The sequence below is a fragment of the Psammomys obesus genome, unplaced genomic scaffold (assembly GCF_907164565.1).
Source record: "Psammomys obesus unplaced genomic scaffold, mPsaObe1.curated_primary_1811, whole genome shotgun sequence".
NCBI classification, from domain to species: domain Eukaryota; kingdom Metazoa; phylum Chordata; class Mammalia; order Rodentia; family Muridae; genus Psammomys; species Psammomys obesus.
The window spans coordinates 128273-153242 of NW_026590407.1; the positions used below are offsets into that span (position 1 = coordinate 128273).

The 24970-nt window shown below is 37.4% G+C and overlaps 1 protein-coding gene across 1 annotated transcript in view; it reads right to left on the bottom strand.

Annotated features, from left to right (window-relative positions):
• Nrk (Nik related kinase) overlaps positions 1 to 22815 on the bottom strand; it is a 135474-nt gene extending 112659 nt beyond the window's left edge. The window contains exons 1-2 of the mRNA XM_055607309.1: positions 22759 to 22815; positions 16414 to 16479 (exon numbers count right to left, since the gene is read on the bottom strand). Coding sequence (XP_055463284.1) covers positions 16414 to 16479; positions 22759 to 22815 — 123 coding nt within the window. The remainder of the gene's footprint in view (positions 1 to 16413; positions 16480 to 22758) is intronic.
• Between the last annotated feature and the right edge of the window lie 2155 nt (positions 22816 to 24970).

Below are 24970 nucleotides of genomic sequence, written 5' to 3' on the forward strand. Positions count from 1 at the left end.
CAGGTATCTTCAGGACTGGCTGCCATGTCCTCCTCTGTGGCCTAGCAAGATTGTTCTCCCCTCTGAGGGGAGAGGTGATCAAAGAGCCAGCCACTGAGTTCATGTCAGAGACAGTCCCTGTTCTTATTACAATGGAACCTACTTGGACACTGAGCTGCCATGGGCTACATCTGTGCAGGGGTTCTAGGTTATCTCCAAACATGGTCCTTGGTTGGAGAATCAGTCTCAGAAGAGACCCCTGTGCCCAGATATTTTGGTTCTGTTACTCTCCTTGTGGAGCTCCTGTCCTCTCCAGGTCTTGCTAACTCCCCTTCTTTCATACGATTCCCTGCACTCTGCCAAAGGTTTGGTTATGAGTCTCCGCATCTGCTTTGATACACTGCTAGATAGCCAAAGCTCTAACTTTAAATGACTATTTCAAGTTCTCCTTTTCCCTGGAGTTGACAAGTAGGAATAGTGACTGAGGAAGTGTCCCTGGACTCATAAGAAAGACCTTGAGTACTGGAAAATAGGAAGTGGTGACAGCAAGCATTTCTCTACCATTCAATGATTTCTTGAGTGACTCAGGATGAGTGCAGTTACAAATCCCAGTACTCTTTAAAGCCTATCTGTTTGTGCCAGTCCAGTTCTAAAATTCTATTAAGTCCCATAAAAATGCCCTAAGACTGACTGTCTAAATGTTCATCAGGAAGGAAACAAGGTATGCACCAGGGACACAGCTTTAATGATTTTCATCATGACCTGAACTTAGTACGGTGATTTTTACACTTGGGACAAAAGTTTATTTTCATCTGATCTCTAGTAAATTCTTTTATTCTAAGTTGTACATGATAAGATGAATATAATACAGTTGGTCTCAGAGCACACATTTAGGTACTGGCGAAATTTGGGGTTTCCTCTGAAATATCTAATTTACTACTTTGGTCAGTTTGTTCATTATCTTTTCCATCTTCAGTTTCTTCATGAGTGAATGGGTAAGGTACTCACTACTCAGTGCACTTACGAGATGTAAAGGAAATAATGAATAGCAAGAGCTAGGAATAATGTAAGAGCTAAGGGAATGTTATGTGCTGTTTAGACCTTGAGGTCACAGTCTCTAAAAGTGGATAGTGTTTAAATCACAAATCACAGTATTTTCTTCTGAGGACTCTTAGACCTGTGCTTTTTGATCACAGTGGTGCTTAATACCTCCTGGTTTTTGCTCATGGGGTTAATGATTTATATAACATGTTACTGGCAGTGCTCAGAATATAATCAATCTCCTCCCTCCCTCAGGGGGGACTGGACAATCCAACCTTCTTTTCCTAGTCATAAAGGGACTCTGCCTAAAAAGGCAAACCTAAAGAAGCTTTCTTATTTTATAACACAAATGATGCATAAGCCACCACCATAATAACATTATCTTTCTAATTTAAATACCACAAAATTGACATCTAAATTTACTCCTCTTTTTCCTGCTTTGGTAGAGGAGCAATTTATTATAACACCATTGTAGATAAGCTGAGAAAAAGAAAAAAAAAACTGGGGCATAAAGACCTGTTTGTATGTTTTAGTTGCCTTTTATATTTTCATTTGATTTTGCTAATAAGACTTCTTTGTCTTTACCATTGCAGTCACTGAGTAAAATGTATTTCTAAGAACTCCTACATTTCTTTTTACACCCCTCAGAGAGACACAATGACACATTAATCTTTTTAAATGCAATTTTGTCACCACCCACAACAGTAACTTAGACAAAGGGACACAAGTATGATAGCATGTTGAGAAACCCTAAAACCAAGTAGGGCTAATTCTTATTTCTAATTTCTTGTTTCAACAATGCAAGTGCTATTTTATAAAGAGTCTATTTAATAAAATATAATGATGACATAAAGGAAAACTACTAAAGGCTAAAACAAAGAAAAACTCTTGATACTTAAACCACTTTAACTGAATATGCTATGAATGAGTGTAATTTTATACATGTGTTAAAACTTGCATTTCTATATATTATATTGATTACATTAATCTTACTTGCTCTTATGTAACTATAATGCTAACTACTTCTTCCTTTTTCAAGATTAATTGAAACAGAAGCTTTGATAAAAGAGCAAAAAGGCAAACCTAAAATTAAGAGGTCTGGCTCCTTTTCTAGTTTGAGAGCTACAACTGCCAAGATAAAAACAGGAACTCCACAAGGAGAGCAACAGAACAAGATAATTTGAACACAGGGAACTTCCCAGAAAATCATACTCCAACCAAGGACTATTCGTGGAGATGACCTGGAACCCCTGCACAGGTGTAGCCCATGGCAGTTCAGTGTCCAAGTGGTTTACATAGTAATGGGAAGAGGGACTGCCTCTGACATAATCTGATTGGCCTGCTCGTTGATCACTTCCCCCTGAGGGGGGGACCAGCCTTACCAGGCCACAGTAGAGGACAATGCAGCCACTTTTGATGAGAACTGATAGACTAAGATCAGAAAGAAGAGGAGAACCTCCCCTATCAGCGGACTTGGGGAGTGACATGCATGCAGAAAGGGGAGGGAGGGTGGGATCGGGAGGGGAGGAGGGAGGGGCTTATGGGGGGCTACAAAATGAATAAATTGTAATTAATAAAAAATTAAAAAAAACACATCTTTTACTTTAAGGCTTTCAAGACTCAGTACTTTCCATTACTTTGTTCCTGGGTCTCACTTTATTTTGCTCACTCTTATTCATCTCTCTCTTAACATTATTCATTCCTCTCCTGTGGGGTCTTAGTTAAACAAATCAAGAAAAATTGTCTCCCAATAGGTTTCTGATTATCTTATCACATTCTCCTGAATAGAGTATATGGAACATAATATGTACTCAATAACATTTGGAAATTTCTGTTATAAATGTTATAAAATTTCAAAACAATGCTATTATATAATAGCTACATTTAACATTTCTTAGGCTAGGGCAGTCTGATGTTACTTAAGAAAGACAAATCTTTTTACATCTGAGGCATATTATCAAAAAGGAACATTGTCACAGGAAGGAGGTAGAGCCAAGACCAGGATCTGGAATCAGGATGTTGTATTAGGAAGGTATAATAACTTCAATTAAGCTTCAGCGCCTGCTTCAGAGGCTTGCACTGTAGGATAAAATACCCAGTGCTGTGTTCTCTGTGGCCACTCAAGTAATATTTTTTGGCTGACTTTATTGAGCTATATTTGCAAAATGGCAAGGATGTGAGGAAACTTTCCTACCTAAAAAGAAAGCATTCACAGTGCTAGACGTTTGGTAGGCAAATAAACAGTATAATTTCAGCCTAAAAGGAAAATATTCACACTCTCATCCAACAGACCTAGTGGCTAGGCAACTCAAATGTCAGCACCGTATTTCTAGAAATTAATTTTAAATATCATAAATTGTATGTCATCAACTTTGAAGACATTTCTTTCCTTCCTGCCTTTAACCATTCCTTGCTCCAAATTCATATGCAAAAAAATGTAACTAATAAGCCTAAATTTCACCTGTCTGGTAAGTTTTGTAAATGAAGCAATGTGTCCAGCACTGTGTACAAAAATTCACATTGAAGACCCATGTATTTGATAGTGGTTTTAAAAAAGATTTTCACAATTACTGTTTTACACTTCCAGAGTAAAAACAAGTCAGGAATTTTCTCAGGATTATAATGACACACTATTGTTTACCTGAATTAACCTACTGACTATCAAAAGGTAAATTTCTACACTAAGGTCTTTCAAAGATCAAGATCCAAGGTATGGTTCAGTTTCAGACCCATCTATGCAGTTCTACACATTTTTACTACATTTCAGATGAATTTCACTTTGCATGGAATGGTTACCTTGTAACATTTAGTTCCTTTTACTCTCTCTATCACATGTAAATGGCAATTTAGGAGCAGATTTCAGATGTTAGTTCAGTTGAGATCTCATGAAGTTTAAGGTCATTTCGTTAATTCAGAATCTTGTTGTCTGCTTCACTTTACTAATAGTATGTTTAGTCGAGTTGTGGCATGTACTAATGCATTTTTACATTCTTAGTATCCCTATTGACAACTTTTCCCATTACAATAGATATTACAATAGTTATTCAGCTGATTATCAAGTCTACCAGGTGGTAAAATAGAGGAGGAAATAGAAAAGCATGATGAAGAATATTTTATTTGGCAAAATAAAATGTGAAAATATTCCAACTAATTGCCACTAGCTAATAATCAACTACTGTTTCCACCCTTCCTCTCTAAAGGGTCTTTGTCTATGACATATTTCAAAATATTACCATGGTACTTCTGTGTGGATGTCTCCTTGTTCTCAAGGAACTTTATCTTGCATCATTGAAGAACCAGTTGTAATTTATTTTTGAAAACATTATTGTGCTCTCTCTCTGTTGGGGAGATGGTGCATCATCCATGTAGCATGGTGTGCATATGGAAATTGGAAAACATCTCTGTAGATTTGATTCTCAAGGGCTAAGATGATTGACTGAGGTCATCAGGCTTTTACTGCCATCTCCTTTATCTACTAAGCCATCTAACTAGTCCATAACCTATTTTTTTGTAGTGATGTCATCCCAGGGTCCAGTATTAAATATTCTTCCAATTAAAATTATTGATCACAAGCTATGAGATAAAAGTTAAAGGTAAAGAGAAAACCACCATTTCTAACTGTACTTGGGTTAAAAAGGAAGAGCAATATTTCTCTATCTCCTAAAATGAGGAAGGAATTGGAACCCCACAAATTCAAGTTAAGTTTGTATTGGTGGGAAGAAGAATAGCCTGGGTAGATAAGGTTCTAATTAGAATAATGAAAAGAAAGAGTTACAAGGTAGAGTGAGACTCAGTCTTCATTTCAGTGTGCACAGACCTCAGAAGACAGCTGTGAACCTGCCAGAGAAAAAGGACTTGGAAACAAGCTGGAAGACATTGGAGAGACTTTAACCAAGACAAACAACAGCAGGGGGTGTGGCTGGTAGCACTGAAGAAGCCAAGGAATCTGTGAGTCACTCTTACATTAACTTTGAATGTTATCCTATCTCCATTGTGTTGTATAGGTTAGCTACACAACAGTTGGTAATGTCTTCTATATAATAAATGTACATACCTATGTGAAAGAGATATATTTTATTTAAACCGTGTAATATTACTAACAAAAAACACAATAGCAAAAATATGGACTAGAAAAATTATCTAGAATCTTGCTAATCTAATAATTTAATTCAATATTTCTCATCTTATACTTAAGCATAACTATAATGAAGATGTAAGAGTAATAACATGTTATTTAGCACACTAAGTATACTTGTCATTTTACCGAAAACTATTTTACACAACAGTGAAATACCAAGTACAAGGTAATTCCTTCCCATCCATTTTTTTTTTATTAATTACAGTATTATTAAATTTTCCTTTGTGAAAATAATAGTAACAATGACAGTAAGAGCTGCCTTAATAGAAATCTACCATATGTCAATCATTTTATAAATATAGTTTCTACAAAGTTTCATCAAAATTTACACGCTAAGTATGATAAACACTATCTTATAAACAAAAAGGTAAAATAACTGATTCAAGGTTATAGCTCAGAGTATGGAATTAGGTCTGCCTGGTTCAAAGGAGCTATGTCCTCACCAAATTATGTTAACTTTCAACTGCAGAGTGTATCTCTATTCTTTTAATCTGGAAAGTTTTATTATAAATCCAAAAAGTAGAATTATCAGTGTAAAGAGGATAATCACTTTAAAATTGATGGCTTAGAGTCAAAGACTTCAGCGACCAGCATGCACCACATCTGAGGAACACAGGATTGAAAATTCCTAAATTGGTGAGTGGAGGGGCAGTTGAAGCCAGAACATCAATACTGAGGCTTCCTGGGTGAGAAGGGACAACCTATGAGCTGGAACAGTTTGGATCCAAGTCACCCATGGAGGTCTCCAGGAACTGAGAGTGTCGAATATTCAACGCCCTTGCCCTTCTCCTTGCCCCAAGCAGGGGCCTACCTGTTCAGCAGAGGCAGCCAGAAGTGGCCACTGCCCCAAACATGGGCCTCCATGTCCGGGGGAGGTGGCAGTGATTGTCCCAAGTACAAGCCTCCATGCTAAGTGAATGAAACAACAGAGGCAAGCATCCCAGGTCTGCGGCAGCAGGCAGCTGTATGCACATCCCAACAAGCAGCTGAACCAGCCTCCAGGGTCTGTAGTGACAGCAGGGTGGCAGCTACCCGAAACAAGAGTTTCGGGCAGCTACCCGAAACAACAGTCTCCTGCATGCTTGGAGACTGAGACTGCAGAGGTGGATACCCCAAGTACAGGTCTCCTTGCCCAGTAGGCAAACAGTCAACACCACTGAGCTGATGGATCTTCTACACTCTAATCTGCCCCTGTGGGGCCAAATCTGAAAGTAGACAACATGGGGGAAATGCCGTGCTTTCTAATTAGGGCTGTGAGCCAGTGAGTGAGCCTTCAAGTGAATGCGCCTTCAAGTGGATGCATTCAGAGTGCCAGATCTAGGGTCCCTCTATGCTGGCAGACAGATATCAGATCCCTCCCACCCACACACCACTGTGGGCAACATACAGATCCTTGGGATAGTGTTCTCAACATTGAAGCCCCTGTTCTGTAGGTCTGTTAGCGGAGTCCAGGCAAACAATGCCTGGAGCCCAGACAGACCTGAATATCAGGAGGACAGTAGGATAGGCCTCTTAGCCACTGAAGTATTCAGGGCACTTTCACAAGCACATTGTGCCTACGAACAGCAACAGCACCCACACTCCCTCCCTCATTTCAGTTCCACATTCCAGGCATCTACATACACAAGCACCCTGTCCTTCAAGGCACACACTTCCACACACACACCCACACTTGCACACATATGCCAGCGACCTTCCTCCTTTAGTTACAGCTGAAACACCAACATCCACTCTCAAACTGGTGGACCTCTTCCATCTTCCTGAAGAATACTCCAGATACCAAAGACAGATTGGCTCAGTCTGAAGTACAGAATCCAGGAAAAAAACAGCAAAGGTTATGGATAAGGAGATGGCTAGAAATGAGCATAAGAACACATCCAACAAAAATCAAGAGATCATGGTTTCACCAGCAATACCAGAAATGAATGGGTATGCTAATTCAATGGAAACACAGAAAAATGATTTCAAATCTATGTGTATCCAGTTATGGGAGGCAAATAAAGAGGAAATGAACAGAACTCTCAAAGAAATACAGAAGAAATACAGGGAAACAAATAGAGTCACATATAGAGGCACAAGTAGTGATATATAGAGATGAAATGAACAAAAAATAGAGGCCATCATGGAAAGAAAGGAATCCACATTCAAACAGATGAAGGAAATGGTGCAAGATATGAAAACAGAATCAATAAAAAAAAAAAAAAACACAAACAAAAGAAAACCCTAGAGCTGGAGAACATGGAGAAAAGATCAAGAACTACAAAGTTAAGCATCACTAACAGAATACAAGAGATGGAAGAGAGAATCCCAGGTGCTGAAGATACAATTGCAGAAAGTGATACATCTCCTGAAAAAAAAAAAGTGAAATTGGAAAAGTTCCAGACAAAAACATCTAAGAAATCAAGGACACCATGAAAAGATGAAATGTAAGAATAATAGGAATAGTTGAAAAAGAAGATTCCGGGCTCCAAAGTCCAGAAAATATTTTCAAGAAAATCATAGAAAGAAATATCCCCAACTTAAAGAAAGAGATGTCCATAAACATACAAGAGGCCTACAGAACACCAAATAGACTAGACCAGAAAAGAGACTCCTCATGTCACATCATAGTCAAAACACTAAATCTACAGAACAAAGTGAAATATTAAAAACAGCAAGGGAAAAAGGTCAAGTAACATATAAAGGGAGATCTGTCCAAATCATACCAGACTTTTCAAAAGAAACTATGAAAGACAGAAGGACCTGGGCAGATGTCATGCTGACTCTAAGGGACCACAGATGCCAATCCAGACTACTATAGCCAGCAAAGCTTTTAGTCAACATAGATGGAGAAAACAAAATATTCCATGACAAAACTAAACTTTAACTTTAAGTAAAACTAAAGTTTAACTTTAAACTTTAACAAAACTAACTTTAACAATATCTACACAATAACCCAACCCTACAGAAGATACTAGAAGGAAAATTCCAATCCAACAAAATCAGCTACATCCAGGAAAACACAGGATATAGACAACATCACAAAAAAAAAAAAAATTAAATGAAAATAAGCATAGAAATGCAATAACACCACCAACTCCAAAATAAAAGAATCTAACATTCATTGGTCACTATTATCTATCAACATCAAAATAATCAACTCTCCAATAAAAAGACACAGGCTAACAGAATGGCTGTGGAAACAGGATCCAACATTCTGCTGCATCCAAGAAACACACCTCTCAACAAAGATAAACACTACCTCAGAGTATAGGGTAGGAAAAATGTTTTTCAAGCAAATGGACCCAAAAAACAAGCCGATCTAAATCTAATATCTAAAAAAAAAAAAAAAAAATAGACTTTCAATCAAAATTAATCAAAAGAAAAATCCACCAGGAGGACATCACAATCCTGAACATCTGTGCCCTAAATACAAGACCACATGCATTTGTAAATGAAACATCATTAAAGCTTAAATCACACATTGTTCCCTGCCCTTTCAGAGTGTCCACTCTCATCAAGGGCCAGATTATCTAGACAGAAGATAATTGGGAAATAATGGCCCTTACAAAGGTACTAAATCAAATGGACCTAATAGATGTCTACAGAACATTTCACCAAAACTTAAAAGAGTATACCTTCTTTTCAGCACCTCGTGAAACCTCAAAAATTGGCTATATAGTCAGGCACAAAGAAGCCTCAACAGATACGTGAAGATTTAAATAATCCCTTGTATACTTTCAGATAACCATGGATGAAAATTAGACCTCAACAACAATAGAAATAACAAAAAGCCTACATACATACGGAAACTAAAGAACTCTCTACTCAATGGCAGCTTGGTCAATGAAGAAATAAAAAAAAAAAAAGAAATTAGAGACTTCTTAAAATTCAATGAAAATTAAGGCACAACTTAGCCAAACTCGTGGGACACAAAGAAAGCAATGCTAAGAGGAAATTTCATAGCACTAAGTTCCTCCCGAAAGAAGTTTGAAACATCTCATTCAAGCTACTTAACAGCACACCTAAAAGACCTAGGAAAAAAGAAGCAGACACACCCAAGAGGAGTAGACAATTGGAAATAATTAAACTCAGAGCTGAAATCAATGAATTAGAAACAAAGAAAACAATTCAAAGAGTCAATGTAATCAAGAGTTGAGTCTTTAAAAAAATAAACAAGGTAGACACACCCTTAGTCAAACTAACTAAAAAGCAGAGAGAAACTATCTAAATCAATGGAATACAAATGAAAAGAGGAACATAAATAAAGACACTGAGGAAATCTGAACAATCTTTAGGTCTTACTATAAAAACCTATATGCAACAAAATTTGAAAGTCTAAATAAAATGGACAATTTTCTGGATAGATACCATTTATCAAACTTTAATCATGATAAGGTAAATAGATTAAATAGTCTTATGTTCCCCAAGGAAATAGAAGTAGTCATCAAAAGTCTCTTTTCCAAAGAAAGCCCAGGGTCAGATGGTTTCAGATCAGAATTCTTCCCTACCTTCAAAGAAGTTTTAACTCCAATTCTTTTCAAACTACTCCACAAAATAGAAACAGAAGTAACATTACCAAACTTATTCTGTGAAGGCACAGTCACATTGATACCTAAACCACACAAAGACAGAATGAAAACACTGAACTTCAGACCTATCACTCTTATGAACATTGATGCAAAAATAATCAATAAAATATTAGCAAACCAAATGTAAGAACACATGAAAAATGTCATTCACCATGACCAAGTAGGTTTCATGACAGGCATAAGTGTTTCCATATACAGAAATCTCTCAATCTAATCCACCATATAAACAAACTGAAGGAGAAAAAACACATGATCATCTCCTTAGATGCCGTAAAAGTATTTAACAAAATGCAACACCCATTCACGTTTAAAGTCTTGGAGAGTTCAGAGATACAAAGCACATACCTAAACTTAGTAAAGACAATATACAGCAAGCCTATACCCAACATCAAACTTAATGGAGAGAAACTTAAATCAATCCCACTGAAATCAGGGACAAGACAAGGCTGCCCACTCTCTTCATATCTCTTCAACATAGTACTTGAAGTCCTAGCTAGAGCAATAAGACAACCAAAGGAGATCAAGCAGATACAAACTGGAAAGGAAGAAGTCAAAGTATCACTATTTGCAGGTGATATGATACTATACATGAGTGATCCCAAAAATTCAACCAGAAAACTCCTTCAGGTGATAAATACCTTCAACAAAGTGGCTGGATACAAAATTAACTCAAAAAATCCTGTTTATGAAAGAAAAAAAGGGCTGAAAAAGAAATCAGGGAAACTACAACCTTCAAAATAGCTACCAATAACATAAAGCACCTTGATATATCTCTAAGCAGGAATTGAAAGATCTGTTTGGAAAAAACCTTCAAGTCTCTGAAGAAAGAATGTGAAGAAGGTATCAGAAGTTGGAAAGATCGCCATGGTCATGGATCCTTAGGATAAAGATAGGGAAGGGGCTGGAGAGTTGGCTCAGTGGTTAAGAGCCCTGGCTGCTCTTCCAAAGGTCCTGAGTTCAATTCTCAGCAACCACATGGTGGCGCACAACTCTCTATAATGAGATCTGATGCCCTCTTCTGGCCTGTAGGTGTACATACAGACAGAACATTGTATACATAATAAACAAATCTTAAAAAAGAAAAGGATTAACATAGTGAATGAAAATGGCCATCCTGCCAAAAGTAATCTACATATTCAATGCAATTTCAACCAAAATACCAACACAATTCTTTACAGACCTTTAAAGAACAATTCTCAACTTCATATGGAAAAACAAAAACCCAGAACTGATAAAACAATCTTGTACAACAACAGATCATCTGGAGGTACCTCCATCCCAGATCTCAAGCTGTCCCACAGAGCAACAGTAATAAAAACTGCATGGTACTGGCAAAGGAACAGAAAGATTGATCAACGGAATCGAAAAGAAAACCCAGAAATAAACCTACATACCTACAGATAGTTGATTTTTTTCAAAAAGCTAAAACCATACAATGGAAAAAAGACAGCATCTTCAACAAATGTTTCTGGTCTAACTGGATGTCTATGTATAGAAAAATGCAAACAGATCCATATTTATCGCCCTGCATAAAACTAAAGTCCAAGTGGGTCAAAGACCTCAATATAAAACCAGATACACTATATCTGCTGGAAGAAAAAGTGGGGAAGATCCTTTACCTCATTGGCACAGGAGACAACTTCCTGAACAGAACATCAACAGCACAGACTCTAAGATCAACAATCAATAAATGGGATCTTATGAAACTGAAAAGTTTCAGTAAAGCAAAGGACACTGTCATCAGAACAAAACAACAGCTTACATAATGAGTAAGAATCTTCACCAACCCTACATCTGACAGAGGGCTAATACTCAGAATATATAAAGAATTCAAGAAGGGAACAGAGACTGACTCTGACATGAACTCAGTGGCAGGCTCTTTGACACCCCCACCGAGGGGGTAGCAGCCTTTCCAGGCTACAGAGGAGGACAATGCAGCCAGTCCTGATGAGACCTGATAAGCTAAGGTCAGATGGAAGTTGAAGAGGTTCTCCCCTATTAGTGGACTTGGAGAGGGGCATGGAAGGAGATGAGGGAGGTAGGGTGGGGTTGGGAATGAATGAGGGAGGGGGATACAAAGTGAATAAACTGTAATTAATATAAAAATTTAATTGAAAGAAACAAAAATACTAAAAAAGCAGCAAATCAAATAATCCAATTAAAATATGGAGTTCAGAGTTAAACAGAGAATTCTCAATACAGAGAAACACTTAGTCATCAGGGAAATGCAAATCAAAAGGACCCTGACCTTGAGATTTCACCATACACTCATTACAAAGGCTAAGATCAAAAACTCAAGTGACAATACATGCTGGAGAGGGTGTGGAGAAAGGGGAATCCCCCTCCATTGCTGGTAGGAATGTAAACTTATACAACCACTTTGGAAATTAATCTGGCACTTTCTCAAACAATTAGGAATAGTGCTTCCTCAAGATCCAGCTATACCACTCCTAGGCATATATCCAAAATATTCTCAAGTACACAACAAGGTCATTTGCAGCTTTATTTGTAATAGCCAGAATCTAGAAACAACCCAGATGCCCCTCAACTGATTAATGGATACAGAAATTGTGGTACATTTACAAAACAGAATACTACTCAGCAATTAAAAACAAGGAAATCATGGAATTTGGAGGCAAAAGGTGGGATCTAGAAAAGATCATCCTGAGTGAGATATCCAGGAACAGAAAGACACACATGCTATATACTCACTTATAAGTGGATATTAGACATATAATATAGGATAAACATACTAAAATCTGTTCCTCTAAAACAGCTAATTAAGAAGGAAGACTCTGGGTAGGATACTCAGTCCTCATTCAGAAAGGCAAAAGGGATGGGCATTGGAAGAGGGAGAAAACACTGAATAGGACAGGAGCTTATCACAGAGGGCCTATGAAAGACTATACCCAGCATGGCATCAATGCAGATGCTGAGACTCAGCCAAACTTTGGGCAGAGTACAGGGAATCTTATGAGAGAAGGAGGAGCTAGCAAGACCTAGAGGGAACAGGAGCTCCATAAGCAAAGCAACAGGACCAAGAAATCTGGGCCCAGGAGTCTTTTCTGAGACTCCAACCCAGGACCATGCATGGAGATATCCTAAAACCCCTGCATAATGTAATCCATAGCATCTTAGTTCCAAGTGAGTTCCCTAGTAAGGGGTATAGGGAAGGACTCTGATATGAAGTCAGTGGCTGGTTCTTTGATCACCTCCCCCTGAGGGGGTAGCAGCCTTACCAGGCCACAGAGGAAGACAATGCAGCCAGTCCTGATGAGACAAGATAAGCTAGGGTCAGATGGAAGGGGAGGAGGACTTCTCCTATCAGTGCACTTGGAGAGGGACATGGGAGGAGATAAGGGAGGAAGGGTGGGATTAGGAGGGAATGAGGGAGGGGGCTACATCTGGGGTACAAAGAGAATAAATTGTAATTAGTAAAAATAAATAAAAAATTAAAATATAAAATTGATGGCTTAGTCCACATTGTTTCTTAGGGTAATATTAATATACTTTTTTACAGAAGGATGTTAATTTGAGATATAATAGAAAGTGGTTAAAATCTTGAGTGACAAAGAGAAATCTTTTGTAGTGTACAGAACTTTAATCATCAATATCCTAAAACTGGGTTTTGCTTAGGAAATTTTACAATGGAAGGAATTTTCTATCTCTGGATCTGAATAGGTTCACATCAAATTTGTGGCAGGTGATTTTCCTCCCATATAATGAATAGTTGATTTATGAACGTTCATTTAAAAGACATTTACAGAGAGTTTTCACTTTGGATGAGTATATGGAATATATGAAGAGAACGCTCCTCGCTTTATAGGAAGAAAAAGCTAAACAAGCTACCAAAATGACACTTTTTGAAATCAGAGAGAAGTTTTGAAGCAACCATGAAGCCTTAAGGCTGAAGAAAGGCAAGCACCTGCAGGGAGGAATTAGTCATGAGCATGGACACACCTATGACTACAGTGGTTGGTAGTAGACATGCATTTAAGTACACATGAAGAAATCACTTGTTTTTTAAGTGAATTACTAAAGGTCAGGTATGAATATGCATGAGGGTACAAAAATCTTGGGACTCAGACCTCCATCTATGTGGATTTATGGCACAGACCTAAGGAAGAGAGAACAATTCTTTTTTTCCTAAGGAATAAACATTCTACCTGGAGGAAAGGCCGCTAACTACTCATTCCAGAGTACAGATAAAGATCCGTTGCAATGAGAGAACGGTAACATTAAAGTCCTCTATGAGGGGAAGCCAAAAACTAGTTTGGAGTAAGGCTGATATCGGAAATAGGAAACTCTTCCTCCCTGCCACACAGCACTGGGTCAACAAGCACTTAGTAAGAACTAATACTCCTAGAATCAGGCAAGAAAGCAAGAGAGGACATCTCTGAAACACACACACACACACACACACACACACACACACACACACACACAAATTCAGAAGCTATGGAAACCATATGGAATGGAGTGATATATTTTTATGTCTTAGAGGAAATACAAAAAAAAGAAAAAAGAAAATGTCAATCCAGCTCCTATGCTTGCAAATACCTTTCAGAAGTAATGAAAAAGTCATACATTTCATTAATAAGAGTCCCAAATTACAAAGAACATTAAGGTTGTTAGTCTTAAGCAATTCATACCAGATATAAAATGAGATCTTCACAAACAAGTGAAAATTCTAGAAATGGCTAAACCAAATGTTAATATAAAAGCATTTATTTTATTTGGTCTAAGGGAGTTGGAAATCCAAGCCCTTCCCCACCAAAAAATTGAATATAAAACAGTGAGTATATTTAATATAAATAAAATTATAGCACAATTGTAGGATATGTAAAAGCAAAATTCATAATATTATAACCATCACATACCATCTGGTATACCACACAACTAAGTGTAAAGGCATTAATTGACTCACATTAACATGAAAAAGCAAATTTCCCTGTATATCATACCTTTTTCTCTTTTTGACTCTTCTTCTGGTGAGGCCATCACAGTTCTGAAGAATGCTTATTTAATTCTTACCTTACTTCCAAAATTTGGTGATAGAGAATGCTCTGTTCTTTTTAGTCAGAATTATACATACATATATACTTATACACACCCACTTACATATTGTAATATTTACAAAATGTACATATTTTAAATGTGTCTTTCATAAAAAAGTTATTTTCCTACCGATGTATAAGGTGTTTTATCATTGTATCAGGAGGCAAAACTGAGACTGTTAGCAAATATTAAATGAAACTTAGTGTAAGCAATATATTTGGCTCTGTGCCATTGTTAGTCCATAGATAATCAGTTCTGTTTATGTGTAAGATCAAAACTATTTGAAGAAAAGTAAACTTTTGTCCTTTTCATGGTCCATCTCTGTGGTCCCCATACTCACTAAACGATTTTTACACTTAAGGCCTGGCCTTGTTGCTACTGCTGCTTTGTGGACTGTGTTTTGTTGCAAAATTTTAAAAGCATCTTTTGAGCCAATGTGGTGTAAATAGACTAATAAATAAATTTAGTTGCAGATAAATTAGAGAGGAAGGCTCACTAGGATGATGGTACTCCAGACAAGCCCTGGTAGAGAGTACTCTTTTCTGAAGAAGAAACATGTTCCCTTTAATCCTAGATCAGGGCATTGATATACCATCCACGTAAACCTGACATGTAATTCGTAGTAATACTGGTTTTAAGGGAAAGGCCTTGGAAAAATGAATACTTCCTTGGGTGAACCCTTATATTTTATAACATTACAACGTAGATGTAATGTTTACTCTACTTTAGAGTACAAGAAGAAGGTTTGACTAAGGAGACAAGGCTACATGCCAGCCCTTAATACTGTCCTATCTCCCTTAAAATGTATTAATATCCTCCACAACAACATTTCATATTTATTTGCTTGATACCAAGATTTTTAACTTTTCAGGAAGGAGGTCAACACTGATCCTCCAATCTAAATAAACTTCCTTATTTTATGCATCTATATTGCTATGAATTTTCTCACAGTTAATATATGACCATTACAATTATATAGGTGTGTTTACTTACATAAATATGTGGGTGTTTCAAACAAACCTCTATACACATATACACCTAATGATAGGTTTCAATATTATATCCCCAAAAGAGTAGGAACTATCCTTGTTCCAGTCATTAGTTCATTCCAAGAGATTATCATAGTTCCTAGAACATACTTAATGTTTAATGTATAATTATAGAATAAGTGTAGCATTTCTTGAGAAATTCTTCAGCAGACCTTATCTATACATTTGTAGACTCATGTGTACGAATATGGGAAATTATGAACTTTGCCTATAAATAAAAAAATCATTCAATTAAATGTTGAATATGGACAATTAAAACATTGATATGAAATATAAAATAAGTAATACTATTATTTTGGTACAGTGCATTTTATACTTTCTCCTTTTAATTGAGGACTTTAAATTTTGCTATTAATTTTGCATCTTACGTTCGTTGATTCAACATAGATTTTCCAATCCATTTATTTGTACTAATAAAAAATAAATTTTAAAATGTCAGTTACATATTTTAATTTGATTCACTCTTGGATTTATCACTGGATTTTAGAAGTATTTTATTTTTACTATTGGGTTTTGACTCACAATTACAGTTGTTATTAGAAAATTAAGCATGAATATATAACCTAGTTCCACTTACCAAATAGATTCTTCCATAAGTACCAAGACCAATGGTTTTATCCAATGAGAATATTCCAGTTGGGTCCTACAAAAGTAGAACAAAAATAGTCAGTTTTCTTAAAAAAAAAATCTAAACTGCTTTTTTCCTTTTCAATTTACAAAAGAAAAGTCATCCCCCAAAGCATATTCTTTGATGAATCCATCATTTACAAAAAGAACAAGTAATGAGGTCCTTAGATTGAATATAACCATTTATTTAAAAAAGAACATTAAGACATTATGTGACCCTACTGTAAAAATATATACAGGTAAGTAATTTTGAATAAACTGCAAAGATAAGTAAGACAGAGATAAGTTTAAGCACTCGCTAAAAAAAGTATTCACTTATCAATTTTGAGTTCTAACTAAATATGTAAAAAGTTTAACATAAATGAATAAGGGGTAGATATTAGATCCAAAATCTAATCGACTCCACTATAAGTGGAGAAACAGAACTACTGTCTCTATAAACAAACAGCAAAGCACAGATCATGCCATTAGGAGTTTCAGTCTAAAACTAGAAGATGCTGGATGGCACATGCCTGCAATCCCAACACTCAGGGAGGCAAAAGCAGGCAGATCTCTTTGAATTTGAGGCAAGCTTAGTCTACAAAGTGAGTCCAGGACAACCAAGGATACACAGAGAAAATTTGCCTTGAAAAAGAAAAAAGAAAAAAAAACAAAAAAAAAAAAAAAAAAACAAAGAAAAAAAAGAAGGAAAGAAAAAAAAAATATGGATTTGAAGGTCAGAGAACAATTTACAGGACACTTTTTTTTTTTTAACTTATGGGTCCCAGGGATTGAATTCTAGGTTCGGGTTTAGCAGCAAACACCTTTACCTGCTGAGTCATCTTGCAGAGCCAGGCTACTTCTTAAAATAATTGAACAAGTTAGCTATCTGCTATTAGTAGGCTAATATTTTTATAAGTAAGTTTATGTTTAGTGTGATAAAGGTAACATTTGTTAGGGAACTCTCATACTGTCTATCCAGCCTGAATCTCTGAATCTTCAGAAAAAGGCAGAAATTTATTTTATCCTACCTTTATTCTTCAACAACAAGCACAACTTATAGTCCGATTTTAAATGAAAAAAAAATGTACTGTGGAAATCACAGAGTCCTTTTTAAAAGCTTCATTAATATTGTCAGGAATCTTGTTTTCTCTTCACAAACTATCTTAATGACCGTAATGTTCACTTTACATAAAATAATACATTTTAAAATTTCACCTTGTAAAAGCTTATCAACCTTAGTATTCTATGCTTTAAGACTATTGTTTTTATTAATTTTGTGTGGTGTTATTTTTAATCCTTATCATTTCTGTTTTACGACTGAATGCTTATTAAATTGAGATAAAGGAGGAAGAACTGTGCTGATCGGTAAATTAATACATAGCTTTTATATCTAATTTTCCATTTTAGTCAGAAAACATTTATTCTGAACTATAAAATAAGAATCCCCAATTGCTATATCTTCTCTCAAAAATGTGAAAAAAAAAGCCAAGTCAACTTATTTCTAAGCTGGAAACCGTAAAACAATTTTAAAAATTGCAGTGTATTTCTGTATATCCAAATTATCGCTAGTAAATTAAAAGTCTTAATTGAATTGCCCTTGAAAACTGGAATTTGAGAGTTTTTTTTTTTTCCTTCTGAAATCAGAAGGAAAGAGTGACCACTCCAATGGCACTCCAATTTCCTTAAGGGTGTGCAAGAAGGAAGCAAAAGAACCACTAGAAGGCACTGTTTGCTGGTCAAGAAAGAGGAGGACATTGCAGCCAGTCCTGATGAGACCTGATAAGCTAGCATCAGATAGAAAGGGAGGAGATCTCCCTTATCAGTGGACTAGGAGAGGGGCAGGGAGGAGATGAGGAAGGGAGGGTGGGATTGGCAGGGAATTGTGGGGCTACAGCTGGGTACAAAGTAAATAAACTGTAATTAATCTTAAAAAAAAGAAAAAAGAAAAGAAAAGCAAACAAAAAAAAGACACATTCGAAGTCTGATTGATAAAACTAAATATGACTATAGAAAGAAGGATAGAAAAGCAATATATAGTCAACACAGGTAGCAAGAAGTTTCAAATGTACTTAAATGTGAGGCAACAAGTTCCACTGGTTAATACAGCAAATGAGGGGAAATAAACACTGTGTAAATACATAAGAGAGATGTCAGAATAGTTTCTTTATTATTGATCATACAAATAGTAATTTTATAAAAAGAACTTATGGGTAGAGTTTCTAAAACACTGGTTCTGATGGGATAAGTACTCAAGTGAAACTCAGAGACAGTGGAAAGGATGAGCTTCACAGAGCTTAGAGGTCACTAGTTCAGAATCCATGGGTTGCATAGATTTTTGTCTCCATGAGACTCATTTAGAAATCCCATTTGAAAATAAAGAATACTTAGGGCTAATATGAAATGATGAAATCAGAATTTCCTTAGATGATTCTTCAAGTTACCCAAATGACTCTCAATCCTCATGTTCCCTGTCTCTGTGCATTAACACCAGAAAAACACTGTCCTAGAGACAGGGAACATGGCTCAGAAACTAAATTGAATTACAATGTCAGGCTGGGACAATATTCTACATGTAATGGACTATGTGCTGGATATTTCAAAGACTGAGCACTTAAAGGCAAAATTGCTTCCACACAGCAGCTAAGGGGCCTGGCCAAGTGGAAAGCTTCTCAGGACTGAAGGCAGAACTCAGGCTTTGCCGTCTTAGTGAAGACTGGGAAAACTGGAAGTTGTATTTAAATATAAAACTGAAGTAATTCAAATATAGTGTTTGGATCATGTCCTATTTCAGATCATTTCAGCCACTAGTGTTCTCAAAGCCTGTCTAATCCTGACCCCAATATAGATTAGGAGTACACATGGCAGTGACAAATACCAAGGCCAAAGCCGCAAGGAATGTCATTACCATACTGGGCATAGAAGGCTCGGGGCACAATCATAGTGAAAAGCAAGCTACAGTTGGAGATGAAGAGGATTTAATAATGAAGACTTTCTAGTTATACATGTACATATATATATATATATATATAATAAGTTACAAATTAATAAAAATATAATAGCCCTTGTATTGGGTAAGCAAGGTAAAACACATTATTTCAAAAAAATTGTAAACACAACACTGCAATTTTCTTTTCAAAGAAAGGAAGTGTAAGGCAGAAATATCTGTCTTTTTCTTCTCCTTTAGGAGATATGTATTCAGTTAATAACAGGAAAAAGTAACAGGGGATCATTAACAAGTATGATTATGTGGTGGGCCCTATCTTTAATACAAGCACTAAGAAAATAAAGGAAGAAGAACAAGTAGCTCAAGGCCAGTGTCAGTTATTGGAAGCCAGCCAGACCTACATGAGATCCTATCTTAAAAACAAAGGACAAACATGATACAGTTGACCTAGTCATTGATAATTGTATTGGCTCCCTTTGCATAGTGCCCTATGCAAAAGGTTTATAATTACATCATTATAACTTATCATTGTGAACTTTGTGTAATCTTCTTCTCTATTTTCATAACTGCTTAATGTTTAAGAATTAATATACTATCTAATTAAAAGATACCATGCAAATTTTTATCACTTTTTTTGTTGTTTTGTGCTGTGAAAGAGGGTCTTCTTTGAAGCCCAGGCTATTCTGAAACTAACTATATAACCAACCCACAATAGCCTTAAACTCATGACCGTTCAACCTCTGACTCAAATTTCCACCCCTTTCTTATAAATTTTTCTACAAGTTTGTGCTCTCAAGGGTTACTGATTTCTGGTCATTAATTTGAAAAAAAAAAACACAAAAAAGTATGTAATGCACAAATCTCAAATATAAATTTAATTGTATTTTTATACTCTGAAAAATTTGTATATATATTGATATATGCCTACGTAGGATAAGATTGAACCCAGGGCCTTTGCATTCTAGTTATAGAATCTACTGCTCAGGCAGTCCATAACCAGGCCTCCAAGATACTTTTGATCAATATGTCAGTTCAAGGTTTGTATCTCCCCTCATTATCTCGCTGTTTCCAAATTGTTACAGTGAGCAGGGACATATGCCAATATTCTGTCCTTTATATGTGTCCTATTGAGAAAAACTATTACAAGGGAGACTGCTTTTTGATGTTTTCTTTGCTTGGACATCTCTCTCTGCACTAAAATGCAAACTAATATAACTATCACTTCTGTTTCTTTACTTCAGAGTCATCAGGATATAAGTTAAATGTAAACAAAACAAAACAAAAATCCTCCTACACCTCAGTGACTTAAAACACGGCTTTAAATCTCTAAGCATTTGAAATAAAGAAAATAGTGTTGCTCTTTAGCTATATTTATTTTCGTGGAATTTGGATTTGGGAAAGGGGAGAATTACCCATGATTTGCTCATAGTATAGAAAATGACTCTACTCTAAAATTCTGAAATATAAGAATTTTCCCAAATTGAACCTTTCATGATGATTTAAAATGAGAGAAAATATTCTTGACACCCCATGTTTTTGTGTCTTTTCCATATTCCCCAACAATACAAACCAATCTCATCTTTTTCTCCTCTACCCACTGCTCCCCTCACCCAATCTCGAGATCACTGATAATGTTCTACTGAAATATAAAGATCTTAGCTTTTTTGCTTATCTCTTGGACTCTCTTCAGATCTGAGTATGCCAAAGCAAGGACCAGGTCAGTTAATCCAGGGAATTTATCCCCAGGATTTGTGATAATAGCACCTTCGTGTTTTTGTTGTTGTTGTTGATTTTCCTTAGGGATTGGAATTCCCTGTGCTATCATTTTATAAGTTTTTTTTTTTCATCCCTCAATTTGGTCATTTTTAGAAAGCAGTTTATTTCAGTTTGCCCACGTGTGCTTCACTCCCTTGCCCCCTCCTCACCCCCAGAATGCTGAGGAGGGGAACAGCCCACTCATTGGCTTTACATTCTTATTTAGAACCAAATCATTCTTAGTCTGAATAGGAAAATTCTGCTTTGGTGTAAGGGAATCCACCAACTGAGGCCTCCATAGTCCAGAAATCTCAAGTATACATCCTGGAAAAGAAGTGATTTCAGATGTATCTGGGTAAAAAGAAAGGAATTATTATTTTTTTAATTCTTTGGTCTTTTTTTTTATGAAGTTGCAACAATAACAGTAATTCTAATAGTTGCTATTCAACAGTTTTGTATTGAAGTATGTTCTTTTAATGATAACAGTTTGCTAAAATATTTCCCACATACATCATTTCCCCTGACCTCACACCGTTCTAATGTAAAATTATAAAGGGAGGCTTTGGAAATGCCCCATTTTTAGGGAGGCATCTGCCATCATTAACAACACATAACTTTAAATGCCAAACATACACAAAATTAATTAAGGCAAGATGACTTTGAATAGTCCTATAACCTCAAGGTTAATATTTAGCTTTTCTCAAGGCAAGGAGGCCACTGCCCTGAACTACACATGCTTAGCGATCATTCCAGCACAGTGTCTGCTTATTTCTCCTTTGGAGAGTCCAGAGGCCCTTTGCATTCAAGAGAGGGTGCAAGTGAAATGCCAATCTAAAAAGGGAACTTGAAAAATGGAATTGGATGGGATCCAGTATCAGCCAGAAACCAGATACCATTGATATAGACAGTGTTGCTACAGTACTAAGTCTGCTGTTTATGATGCTGGCTTTAATAGCTCACCAATCAATTTCAACTGGAGACCCTGTGTGTGATAACCACGAACAAAGATTTATATTTCGTTATCTAAGGGACATAATACATTGTTTTTAAAAATAATAGGCACATACAGAATTCAGTTCTTTTTCAAGCAGCGTCGAGTCCTTTTCACCCCAGCAATACTAAATCGAAAACATTCTCCTGGTGATAATAAAGTTTTAAAAACTGCTACTACAAAGTGAGAGCTGGGTGACGCCTATGCTTCAGTTTTCTAGTGCTCATTACTTTTTCTTAAGAAGGTCACACCCACAGGTAGAGAGATCTCTGTTGGCAAAAGGAAAAGGGGTGGTCAATCGCTTGTCCTGTCCAGGAACATTGCTATTACAGGTATCCATGCGCTGGTAGACAAAGTGGACTCTATTTAGAAAAGGCCCCACCCTTTAAGGACCCACTTTTTTCTCCCCAACCTCACCCTGTCCTTTAGCTTTTGGTGACCATCAATTCCTCAAGAAACTCAGGAACGCTGATGCTGCACAGGAGCTTCCCTGGCCCATCCTGAGCCACTGCAGGTCAAAGTCCTGGCCTAGGCTGCTGAAGGGTGTGGGTTCTCTTCTCGAGGCTTTCAAAGCCACAGAAAGAAGCACACAGGCTATCAATGGCCTGGAGTCCTTTACTTACCGGTAAGTTGCCCAAATCTGTCACCTCCTTGTCCCTCCAATTCCCAGGTCCTGCCATGACTTCGAGATCTGGAACAAGAGACCAAGTCCTGCCGGCGCGCAGGGACTGGGTCTGAGGTGAAGAAGGAAGAAGAGTTAAGGGGGTGGGGGGTCCCGTGGAGGGAAGGGAGAATGGGAGAGAGGAATGGGGAGGTGGGTTTTTGGCGTGGGAGAGGAAGGGGAAGAGGAGTGGAAAAAAGCGGAGGGGCGAAGGAGAGTGAAGCTGAAGTTTTTTGGAGGCGGGAAAGTAAGTTTGGCTAAGGGCGAGAGAAGAGCTCTAGCGTCAGTCCGTCCAGGAGACGAAAGAGCCAGAATCGTGCTCTGCCGCAAGAGCGCAGAGCGGCCTGAGCAGGGTGAGCCTTTGAGGGTGAGGAGTGGGGCGGTGCAAGGGCGGAGGGGCCTGGAGGAACTTGAAGGGGATTGGTAGAGCGTCAAGTCGCCAGGTGGGCAGCCGCACAGAGGGGAGGCGAGCCAGGGGGCCCCGGGGCAGCAGGAGACTCTCTAACGGTACTGGGGCCAGCCTCTAGTAGCTTGCACCCCGCCCCCGGGTCCCGGGCCTCGCCTGCAGCCCCCGCCCCCGGCCCGCCAGCCACTGTTCCACAGGAAACTTTTGCTAGGCAGCTGCCAGCCCCGGAAAACCGGTCCCGCTCTGAGCTGCTCCCAGTCTGGGCCCCAAAGCTCTGCTGCAGGCCAAACAACCCCTCACCGTCATCTTCCCCCACCCTAAAGAAGCACTGGAACTTTCCAAGTGGTCTGGGTTCTCTTTCTGGCTCTCCGTAATTTAATTGCCCCCATTGGTTGAAGGGGGAAAAAAAAATACCAGGAAAGAGAAGGAAAAGATTTGACCACTGGATGAGGGATAAGCCCCTAGGGCAAACGGAGAAACAGATCCCAGGGCTGCCCTGACTCTCTCATCTAAGCCATAGGTAGCCCAAGACCATGCGACAAAACCAAAGTTCATTAGACCCTCCTGGAGGCATCTGCACTTCCTCTATCTAGCCTAGGCTGCTCTTTTGGAGCCACACCTGTTCACAGGTGTTTGGTTTAAGAGGGACCCAGTCTCAACAGTTTTGGCTGCCCTGGGTCCCTAAGTTTGCAGGCTTTGAGCTCGCAGTAAGCCCAGAAAGTTTCAGCTTATTTCCAGTCTCCGGCGTTCCAGCCCGGTTTCATTCATTCTCTCATTCATTGCAAAAGTTTTAAGAGCTCTGGAGCTGTGTGCCTTTGTTTCCCCACAAAGTGCAAGAAGACTGACATTTGGTTTCTGGAGAGTAAGCAATGATTTAGCTTTGAATAAGTTGCCTCTTGAAGTATTTACAGAATAGGGGAGCCAATGCATGAAAATAAATGCATTTTCAGCTCTTGGGAGCTACAAAAGAACACTTTAGTCCTGAAGCTGCGTACATTCCCCAGAGCTATCTTAACTCTGCTCCGTTTACCCGAACTCCAGGTCGGAATGCTATTAAGAATTTGTTTCCTGTTTCTTTTTTTAATGAACAAATTTTGTTACCTATCCTAAGAAGATTTATAAGAAATAATTCCCCCCACTGGCTTTAAGTTTATCATTTTTTTTTGTCCTAGCTTTCTAACTTTTGTATAACTTAAATATGTTAGTGGATTGTGTGTGTGTGTGTGTGTGTGTGTGTGTGTGTGTGTGTATTTTTTCAACGCTGGAATTTGACTTCTTTCCTTCTTTCTTATCCTTTATCTTGGAGCTTCGGTGAACTCTGTAATGGCTACAGTTTGAGAAACCCGGTCTTGCGCCTGAAAGATTGTTAACACCTACAGAATAAACCTACAGCCACTTCCTCAAAAAAAAAAAAAGTTATCTTGGTTATTCTGAATCAATTCTTATTCTTAACCCAAATGTTATATATCCCATTGCAGAAATTACATTTTCAAAGAATTAATATCTTGACAACTCTGCCATACAAAACTCTATTCCTTTTAAATAATTTCAGATTTCCTGAATGACCAGTGAAATGCTTCTGGGACTTTCTAAGTGGAAGTTAGAAATTAACATTTCATAACTTTTTTTAAAAAAGGAAGATTTGGCAAGTTCACATTGAATTACAAATTTGTATATATGTGTGTGTGTGTGTGTGTGTGTGTTGTTTTAAAAAAATCCAGCCAGAGAAATAAAAAAAATTACAATTAAAAGAACTCTAAAGATTACC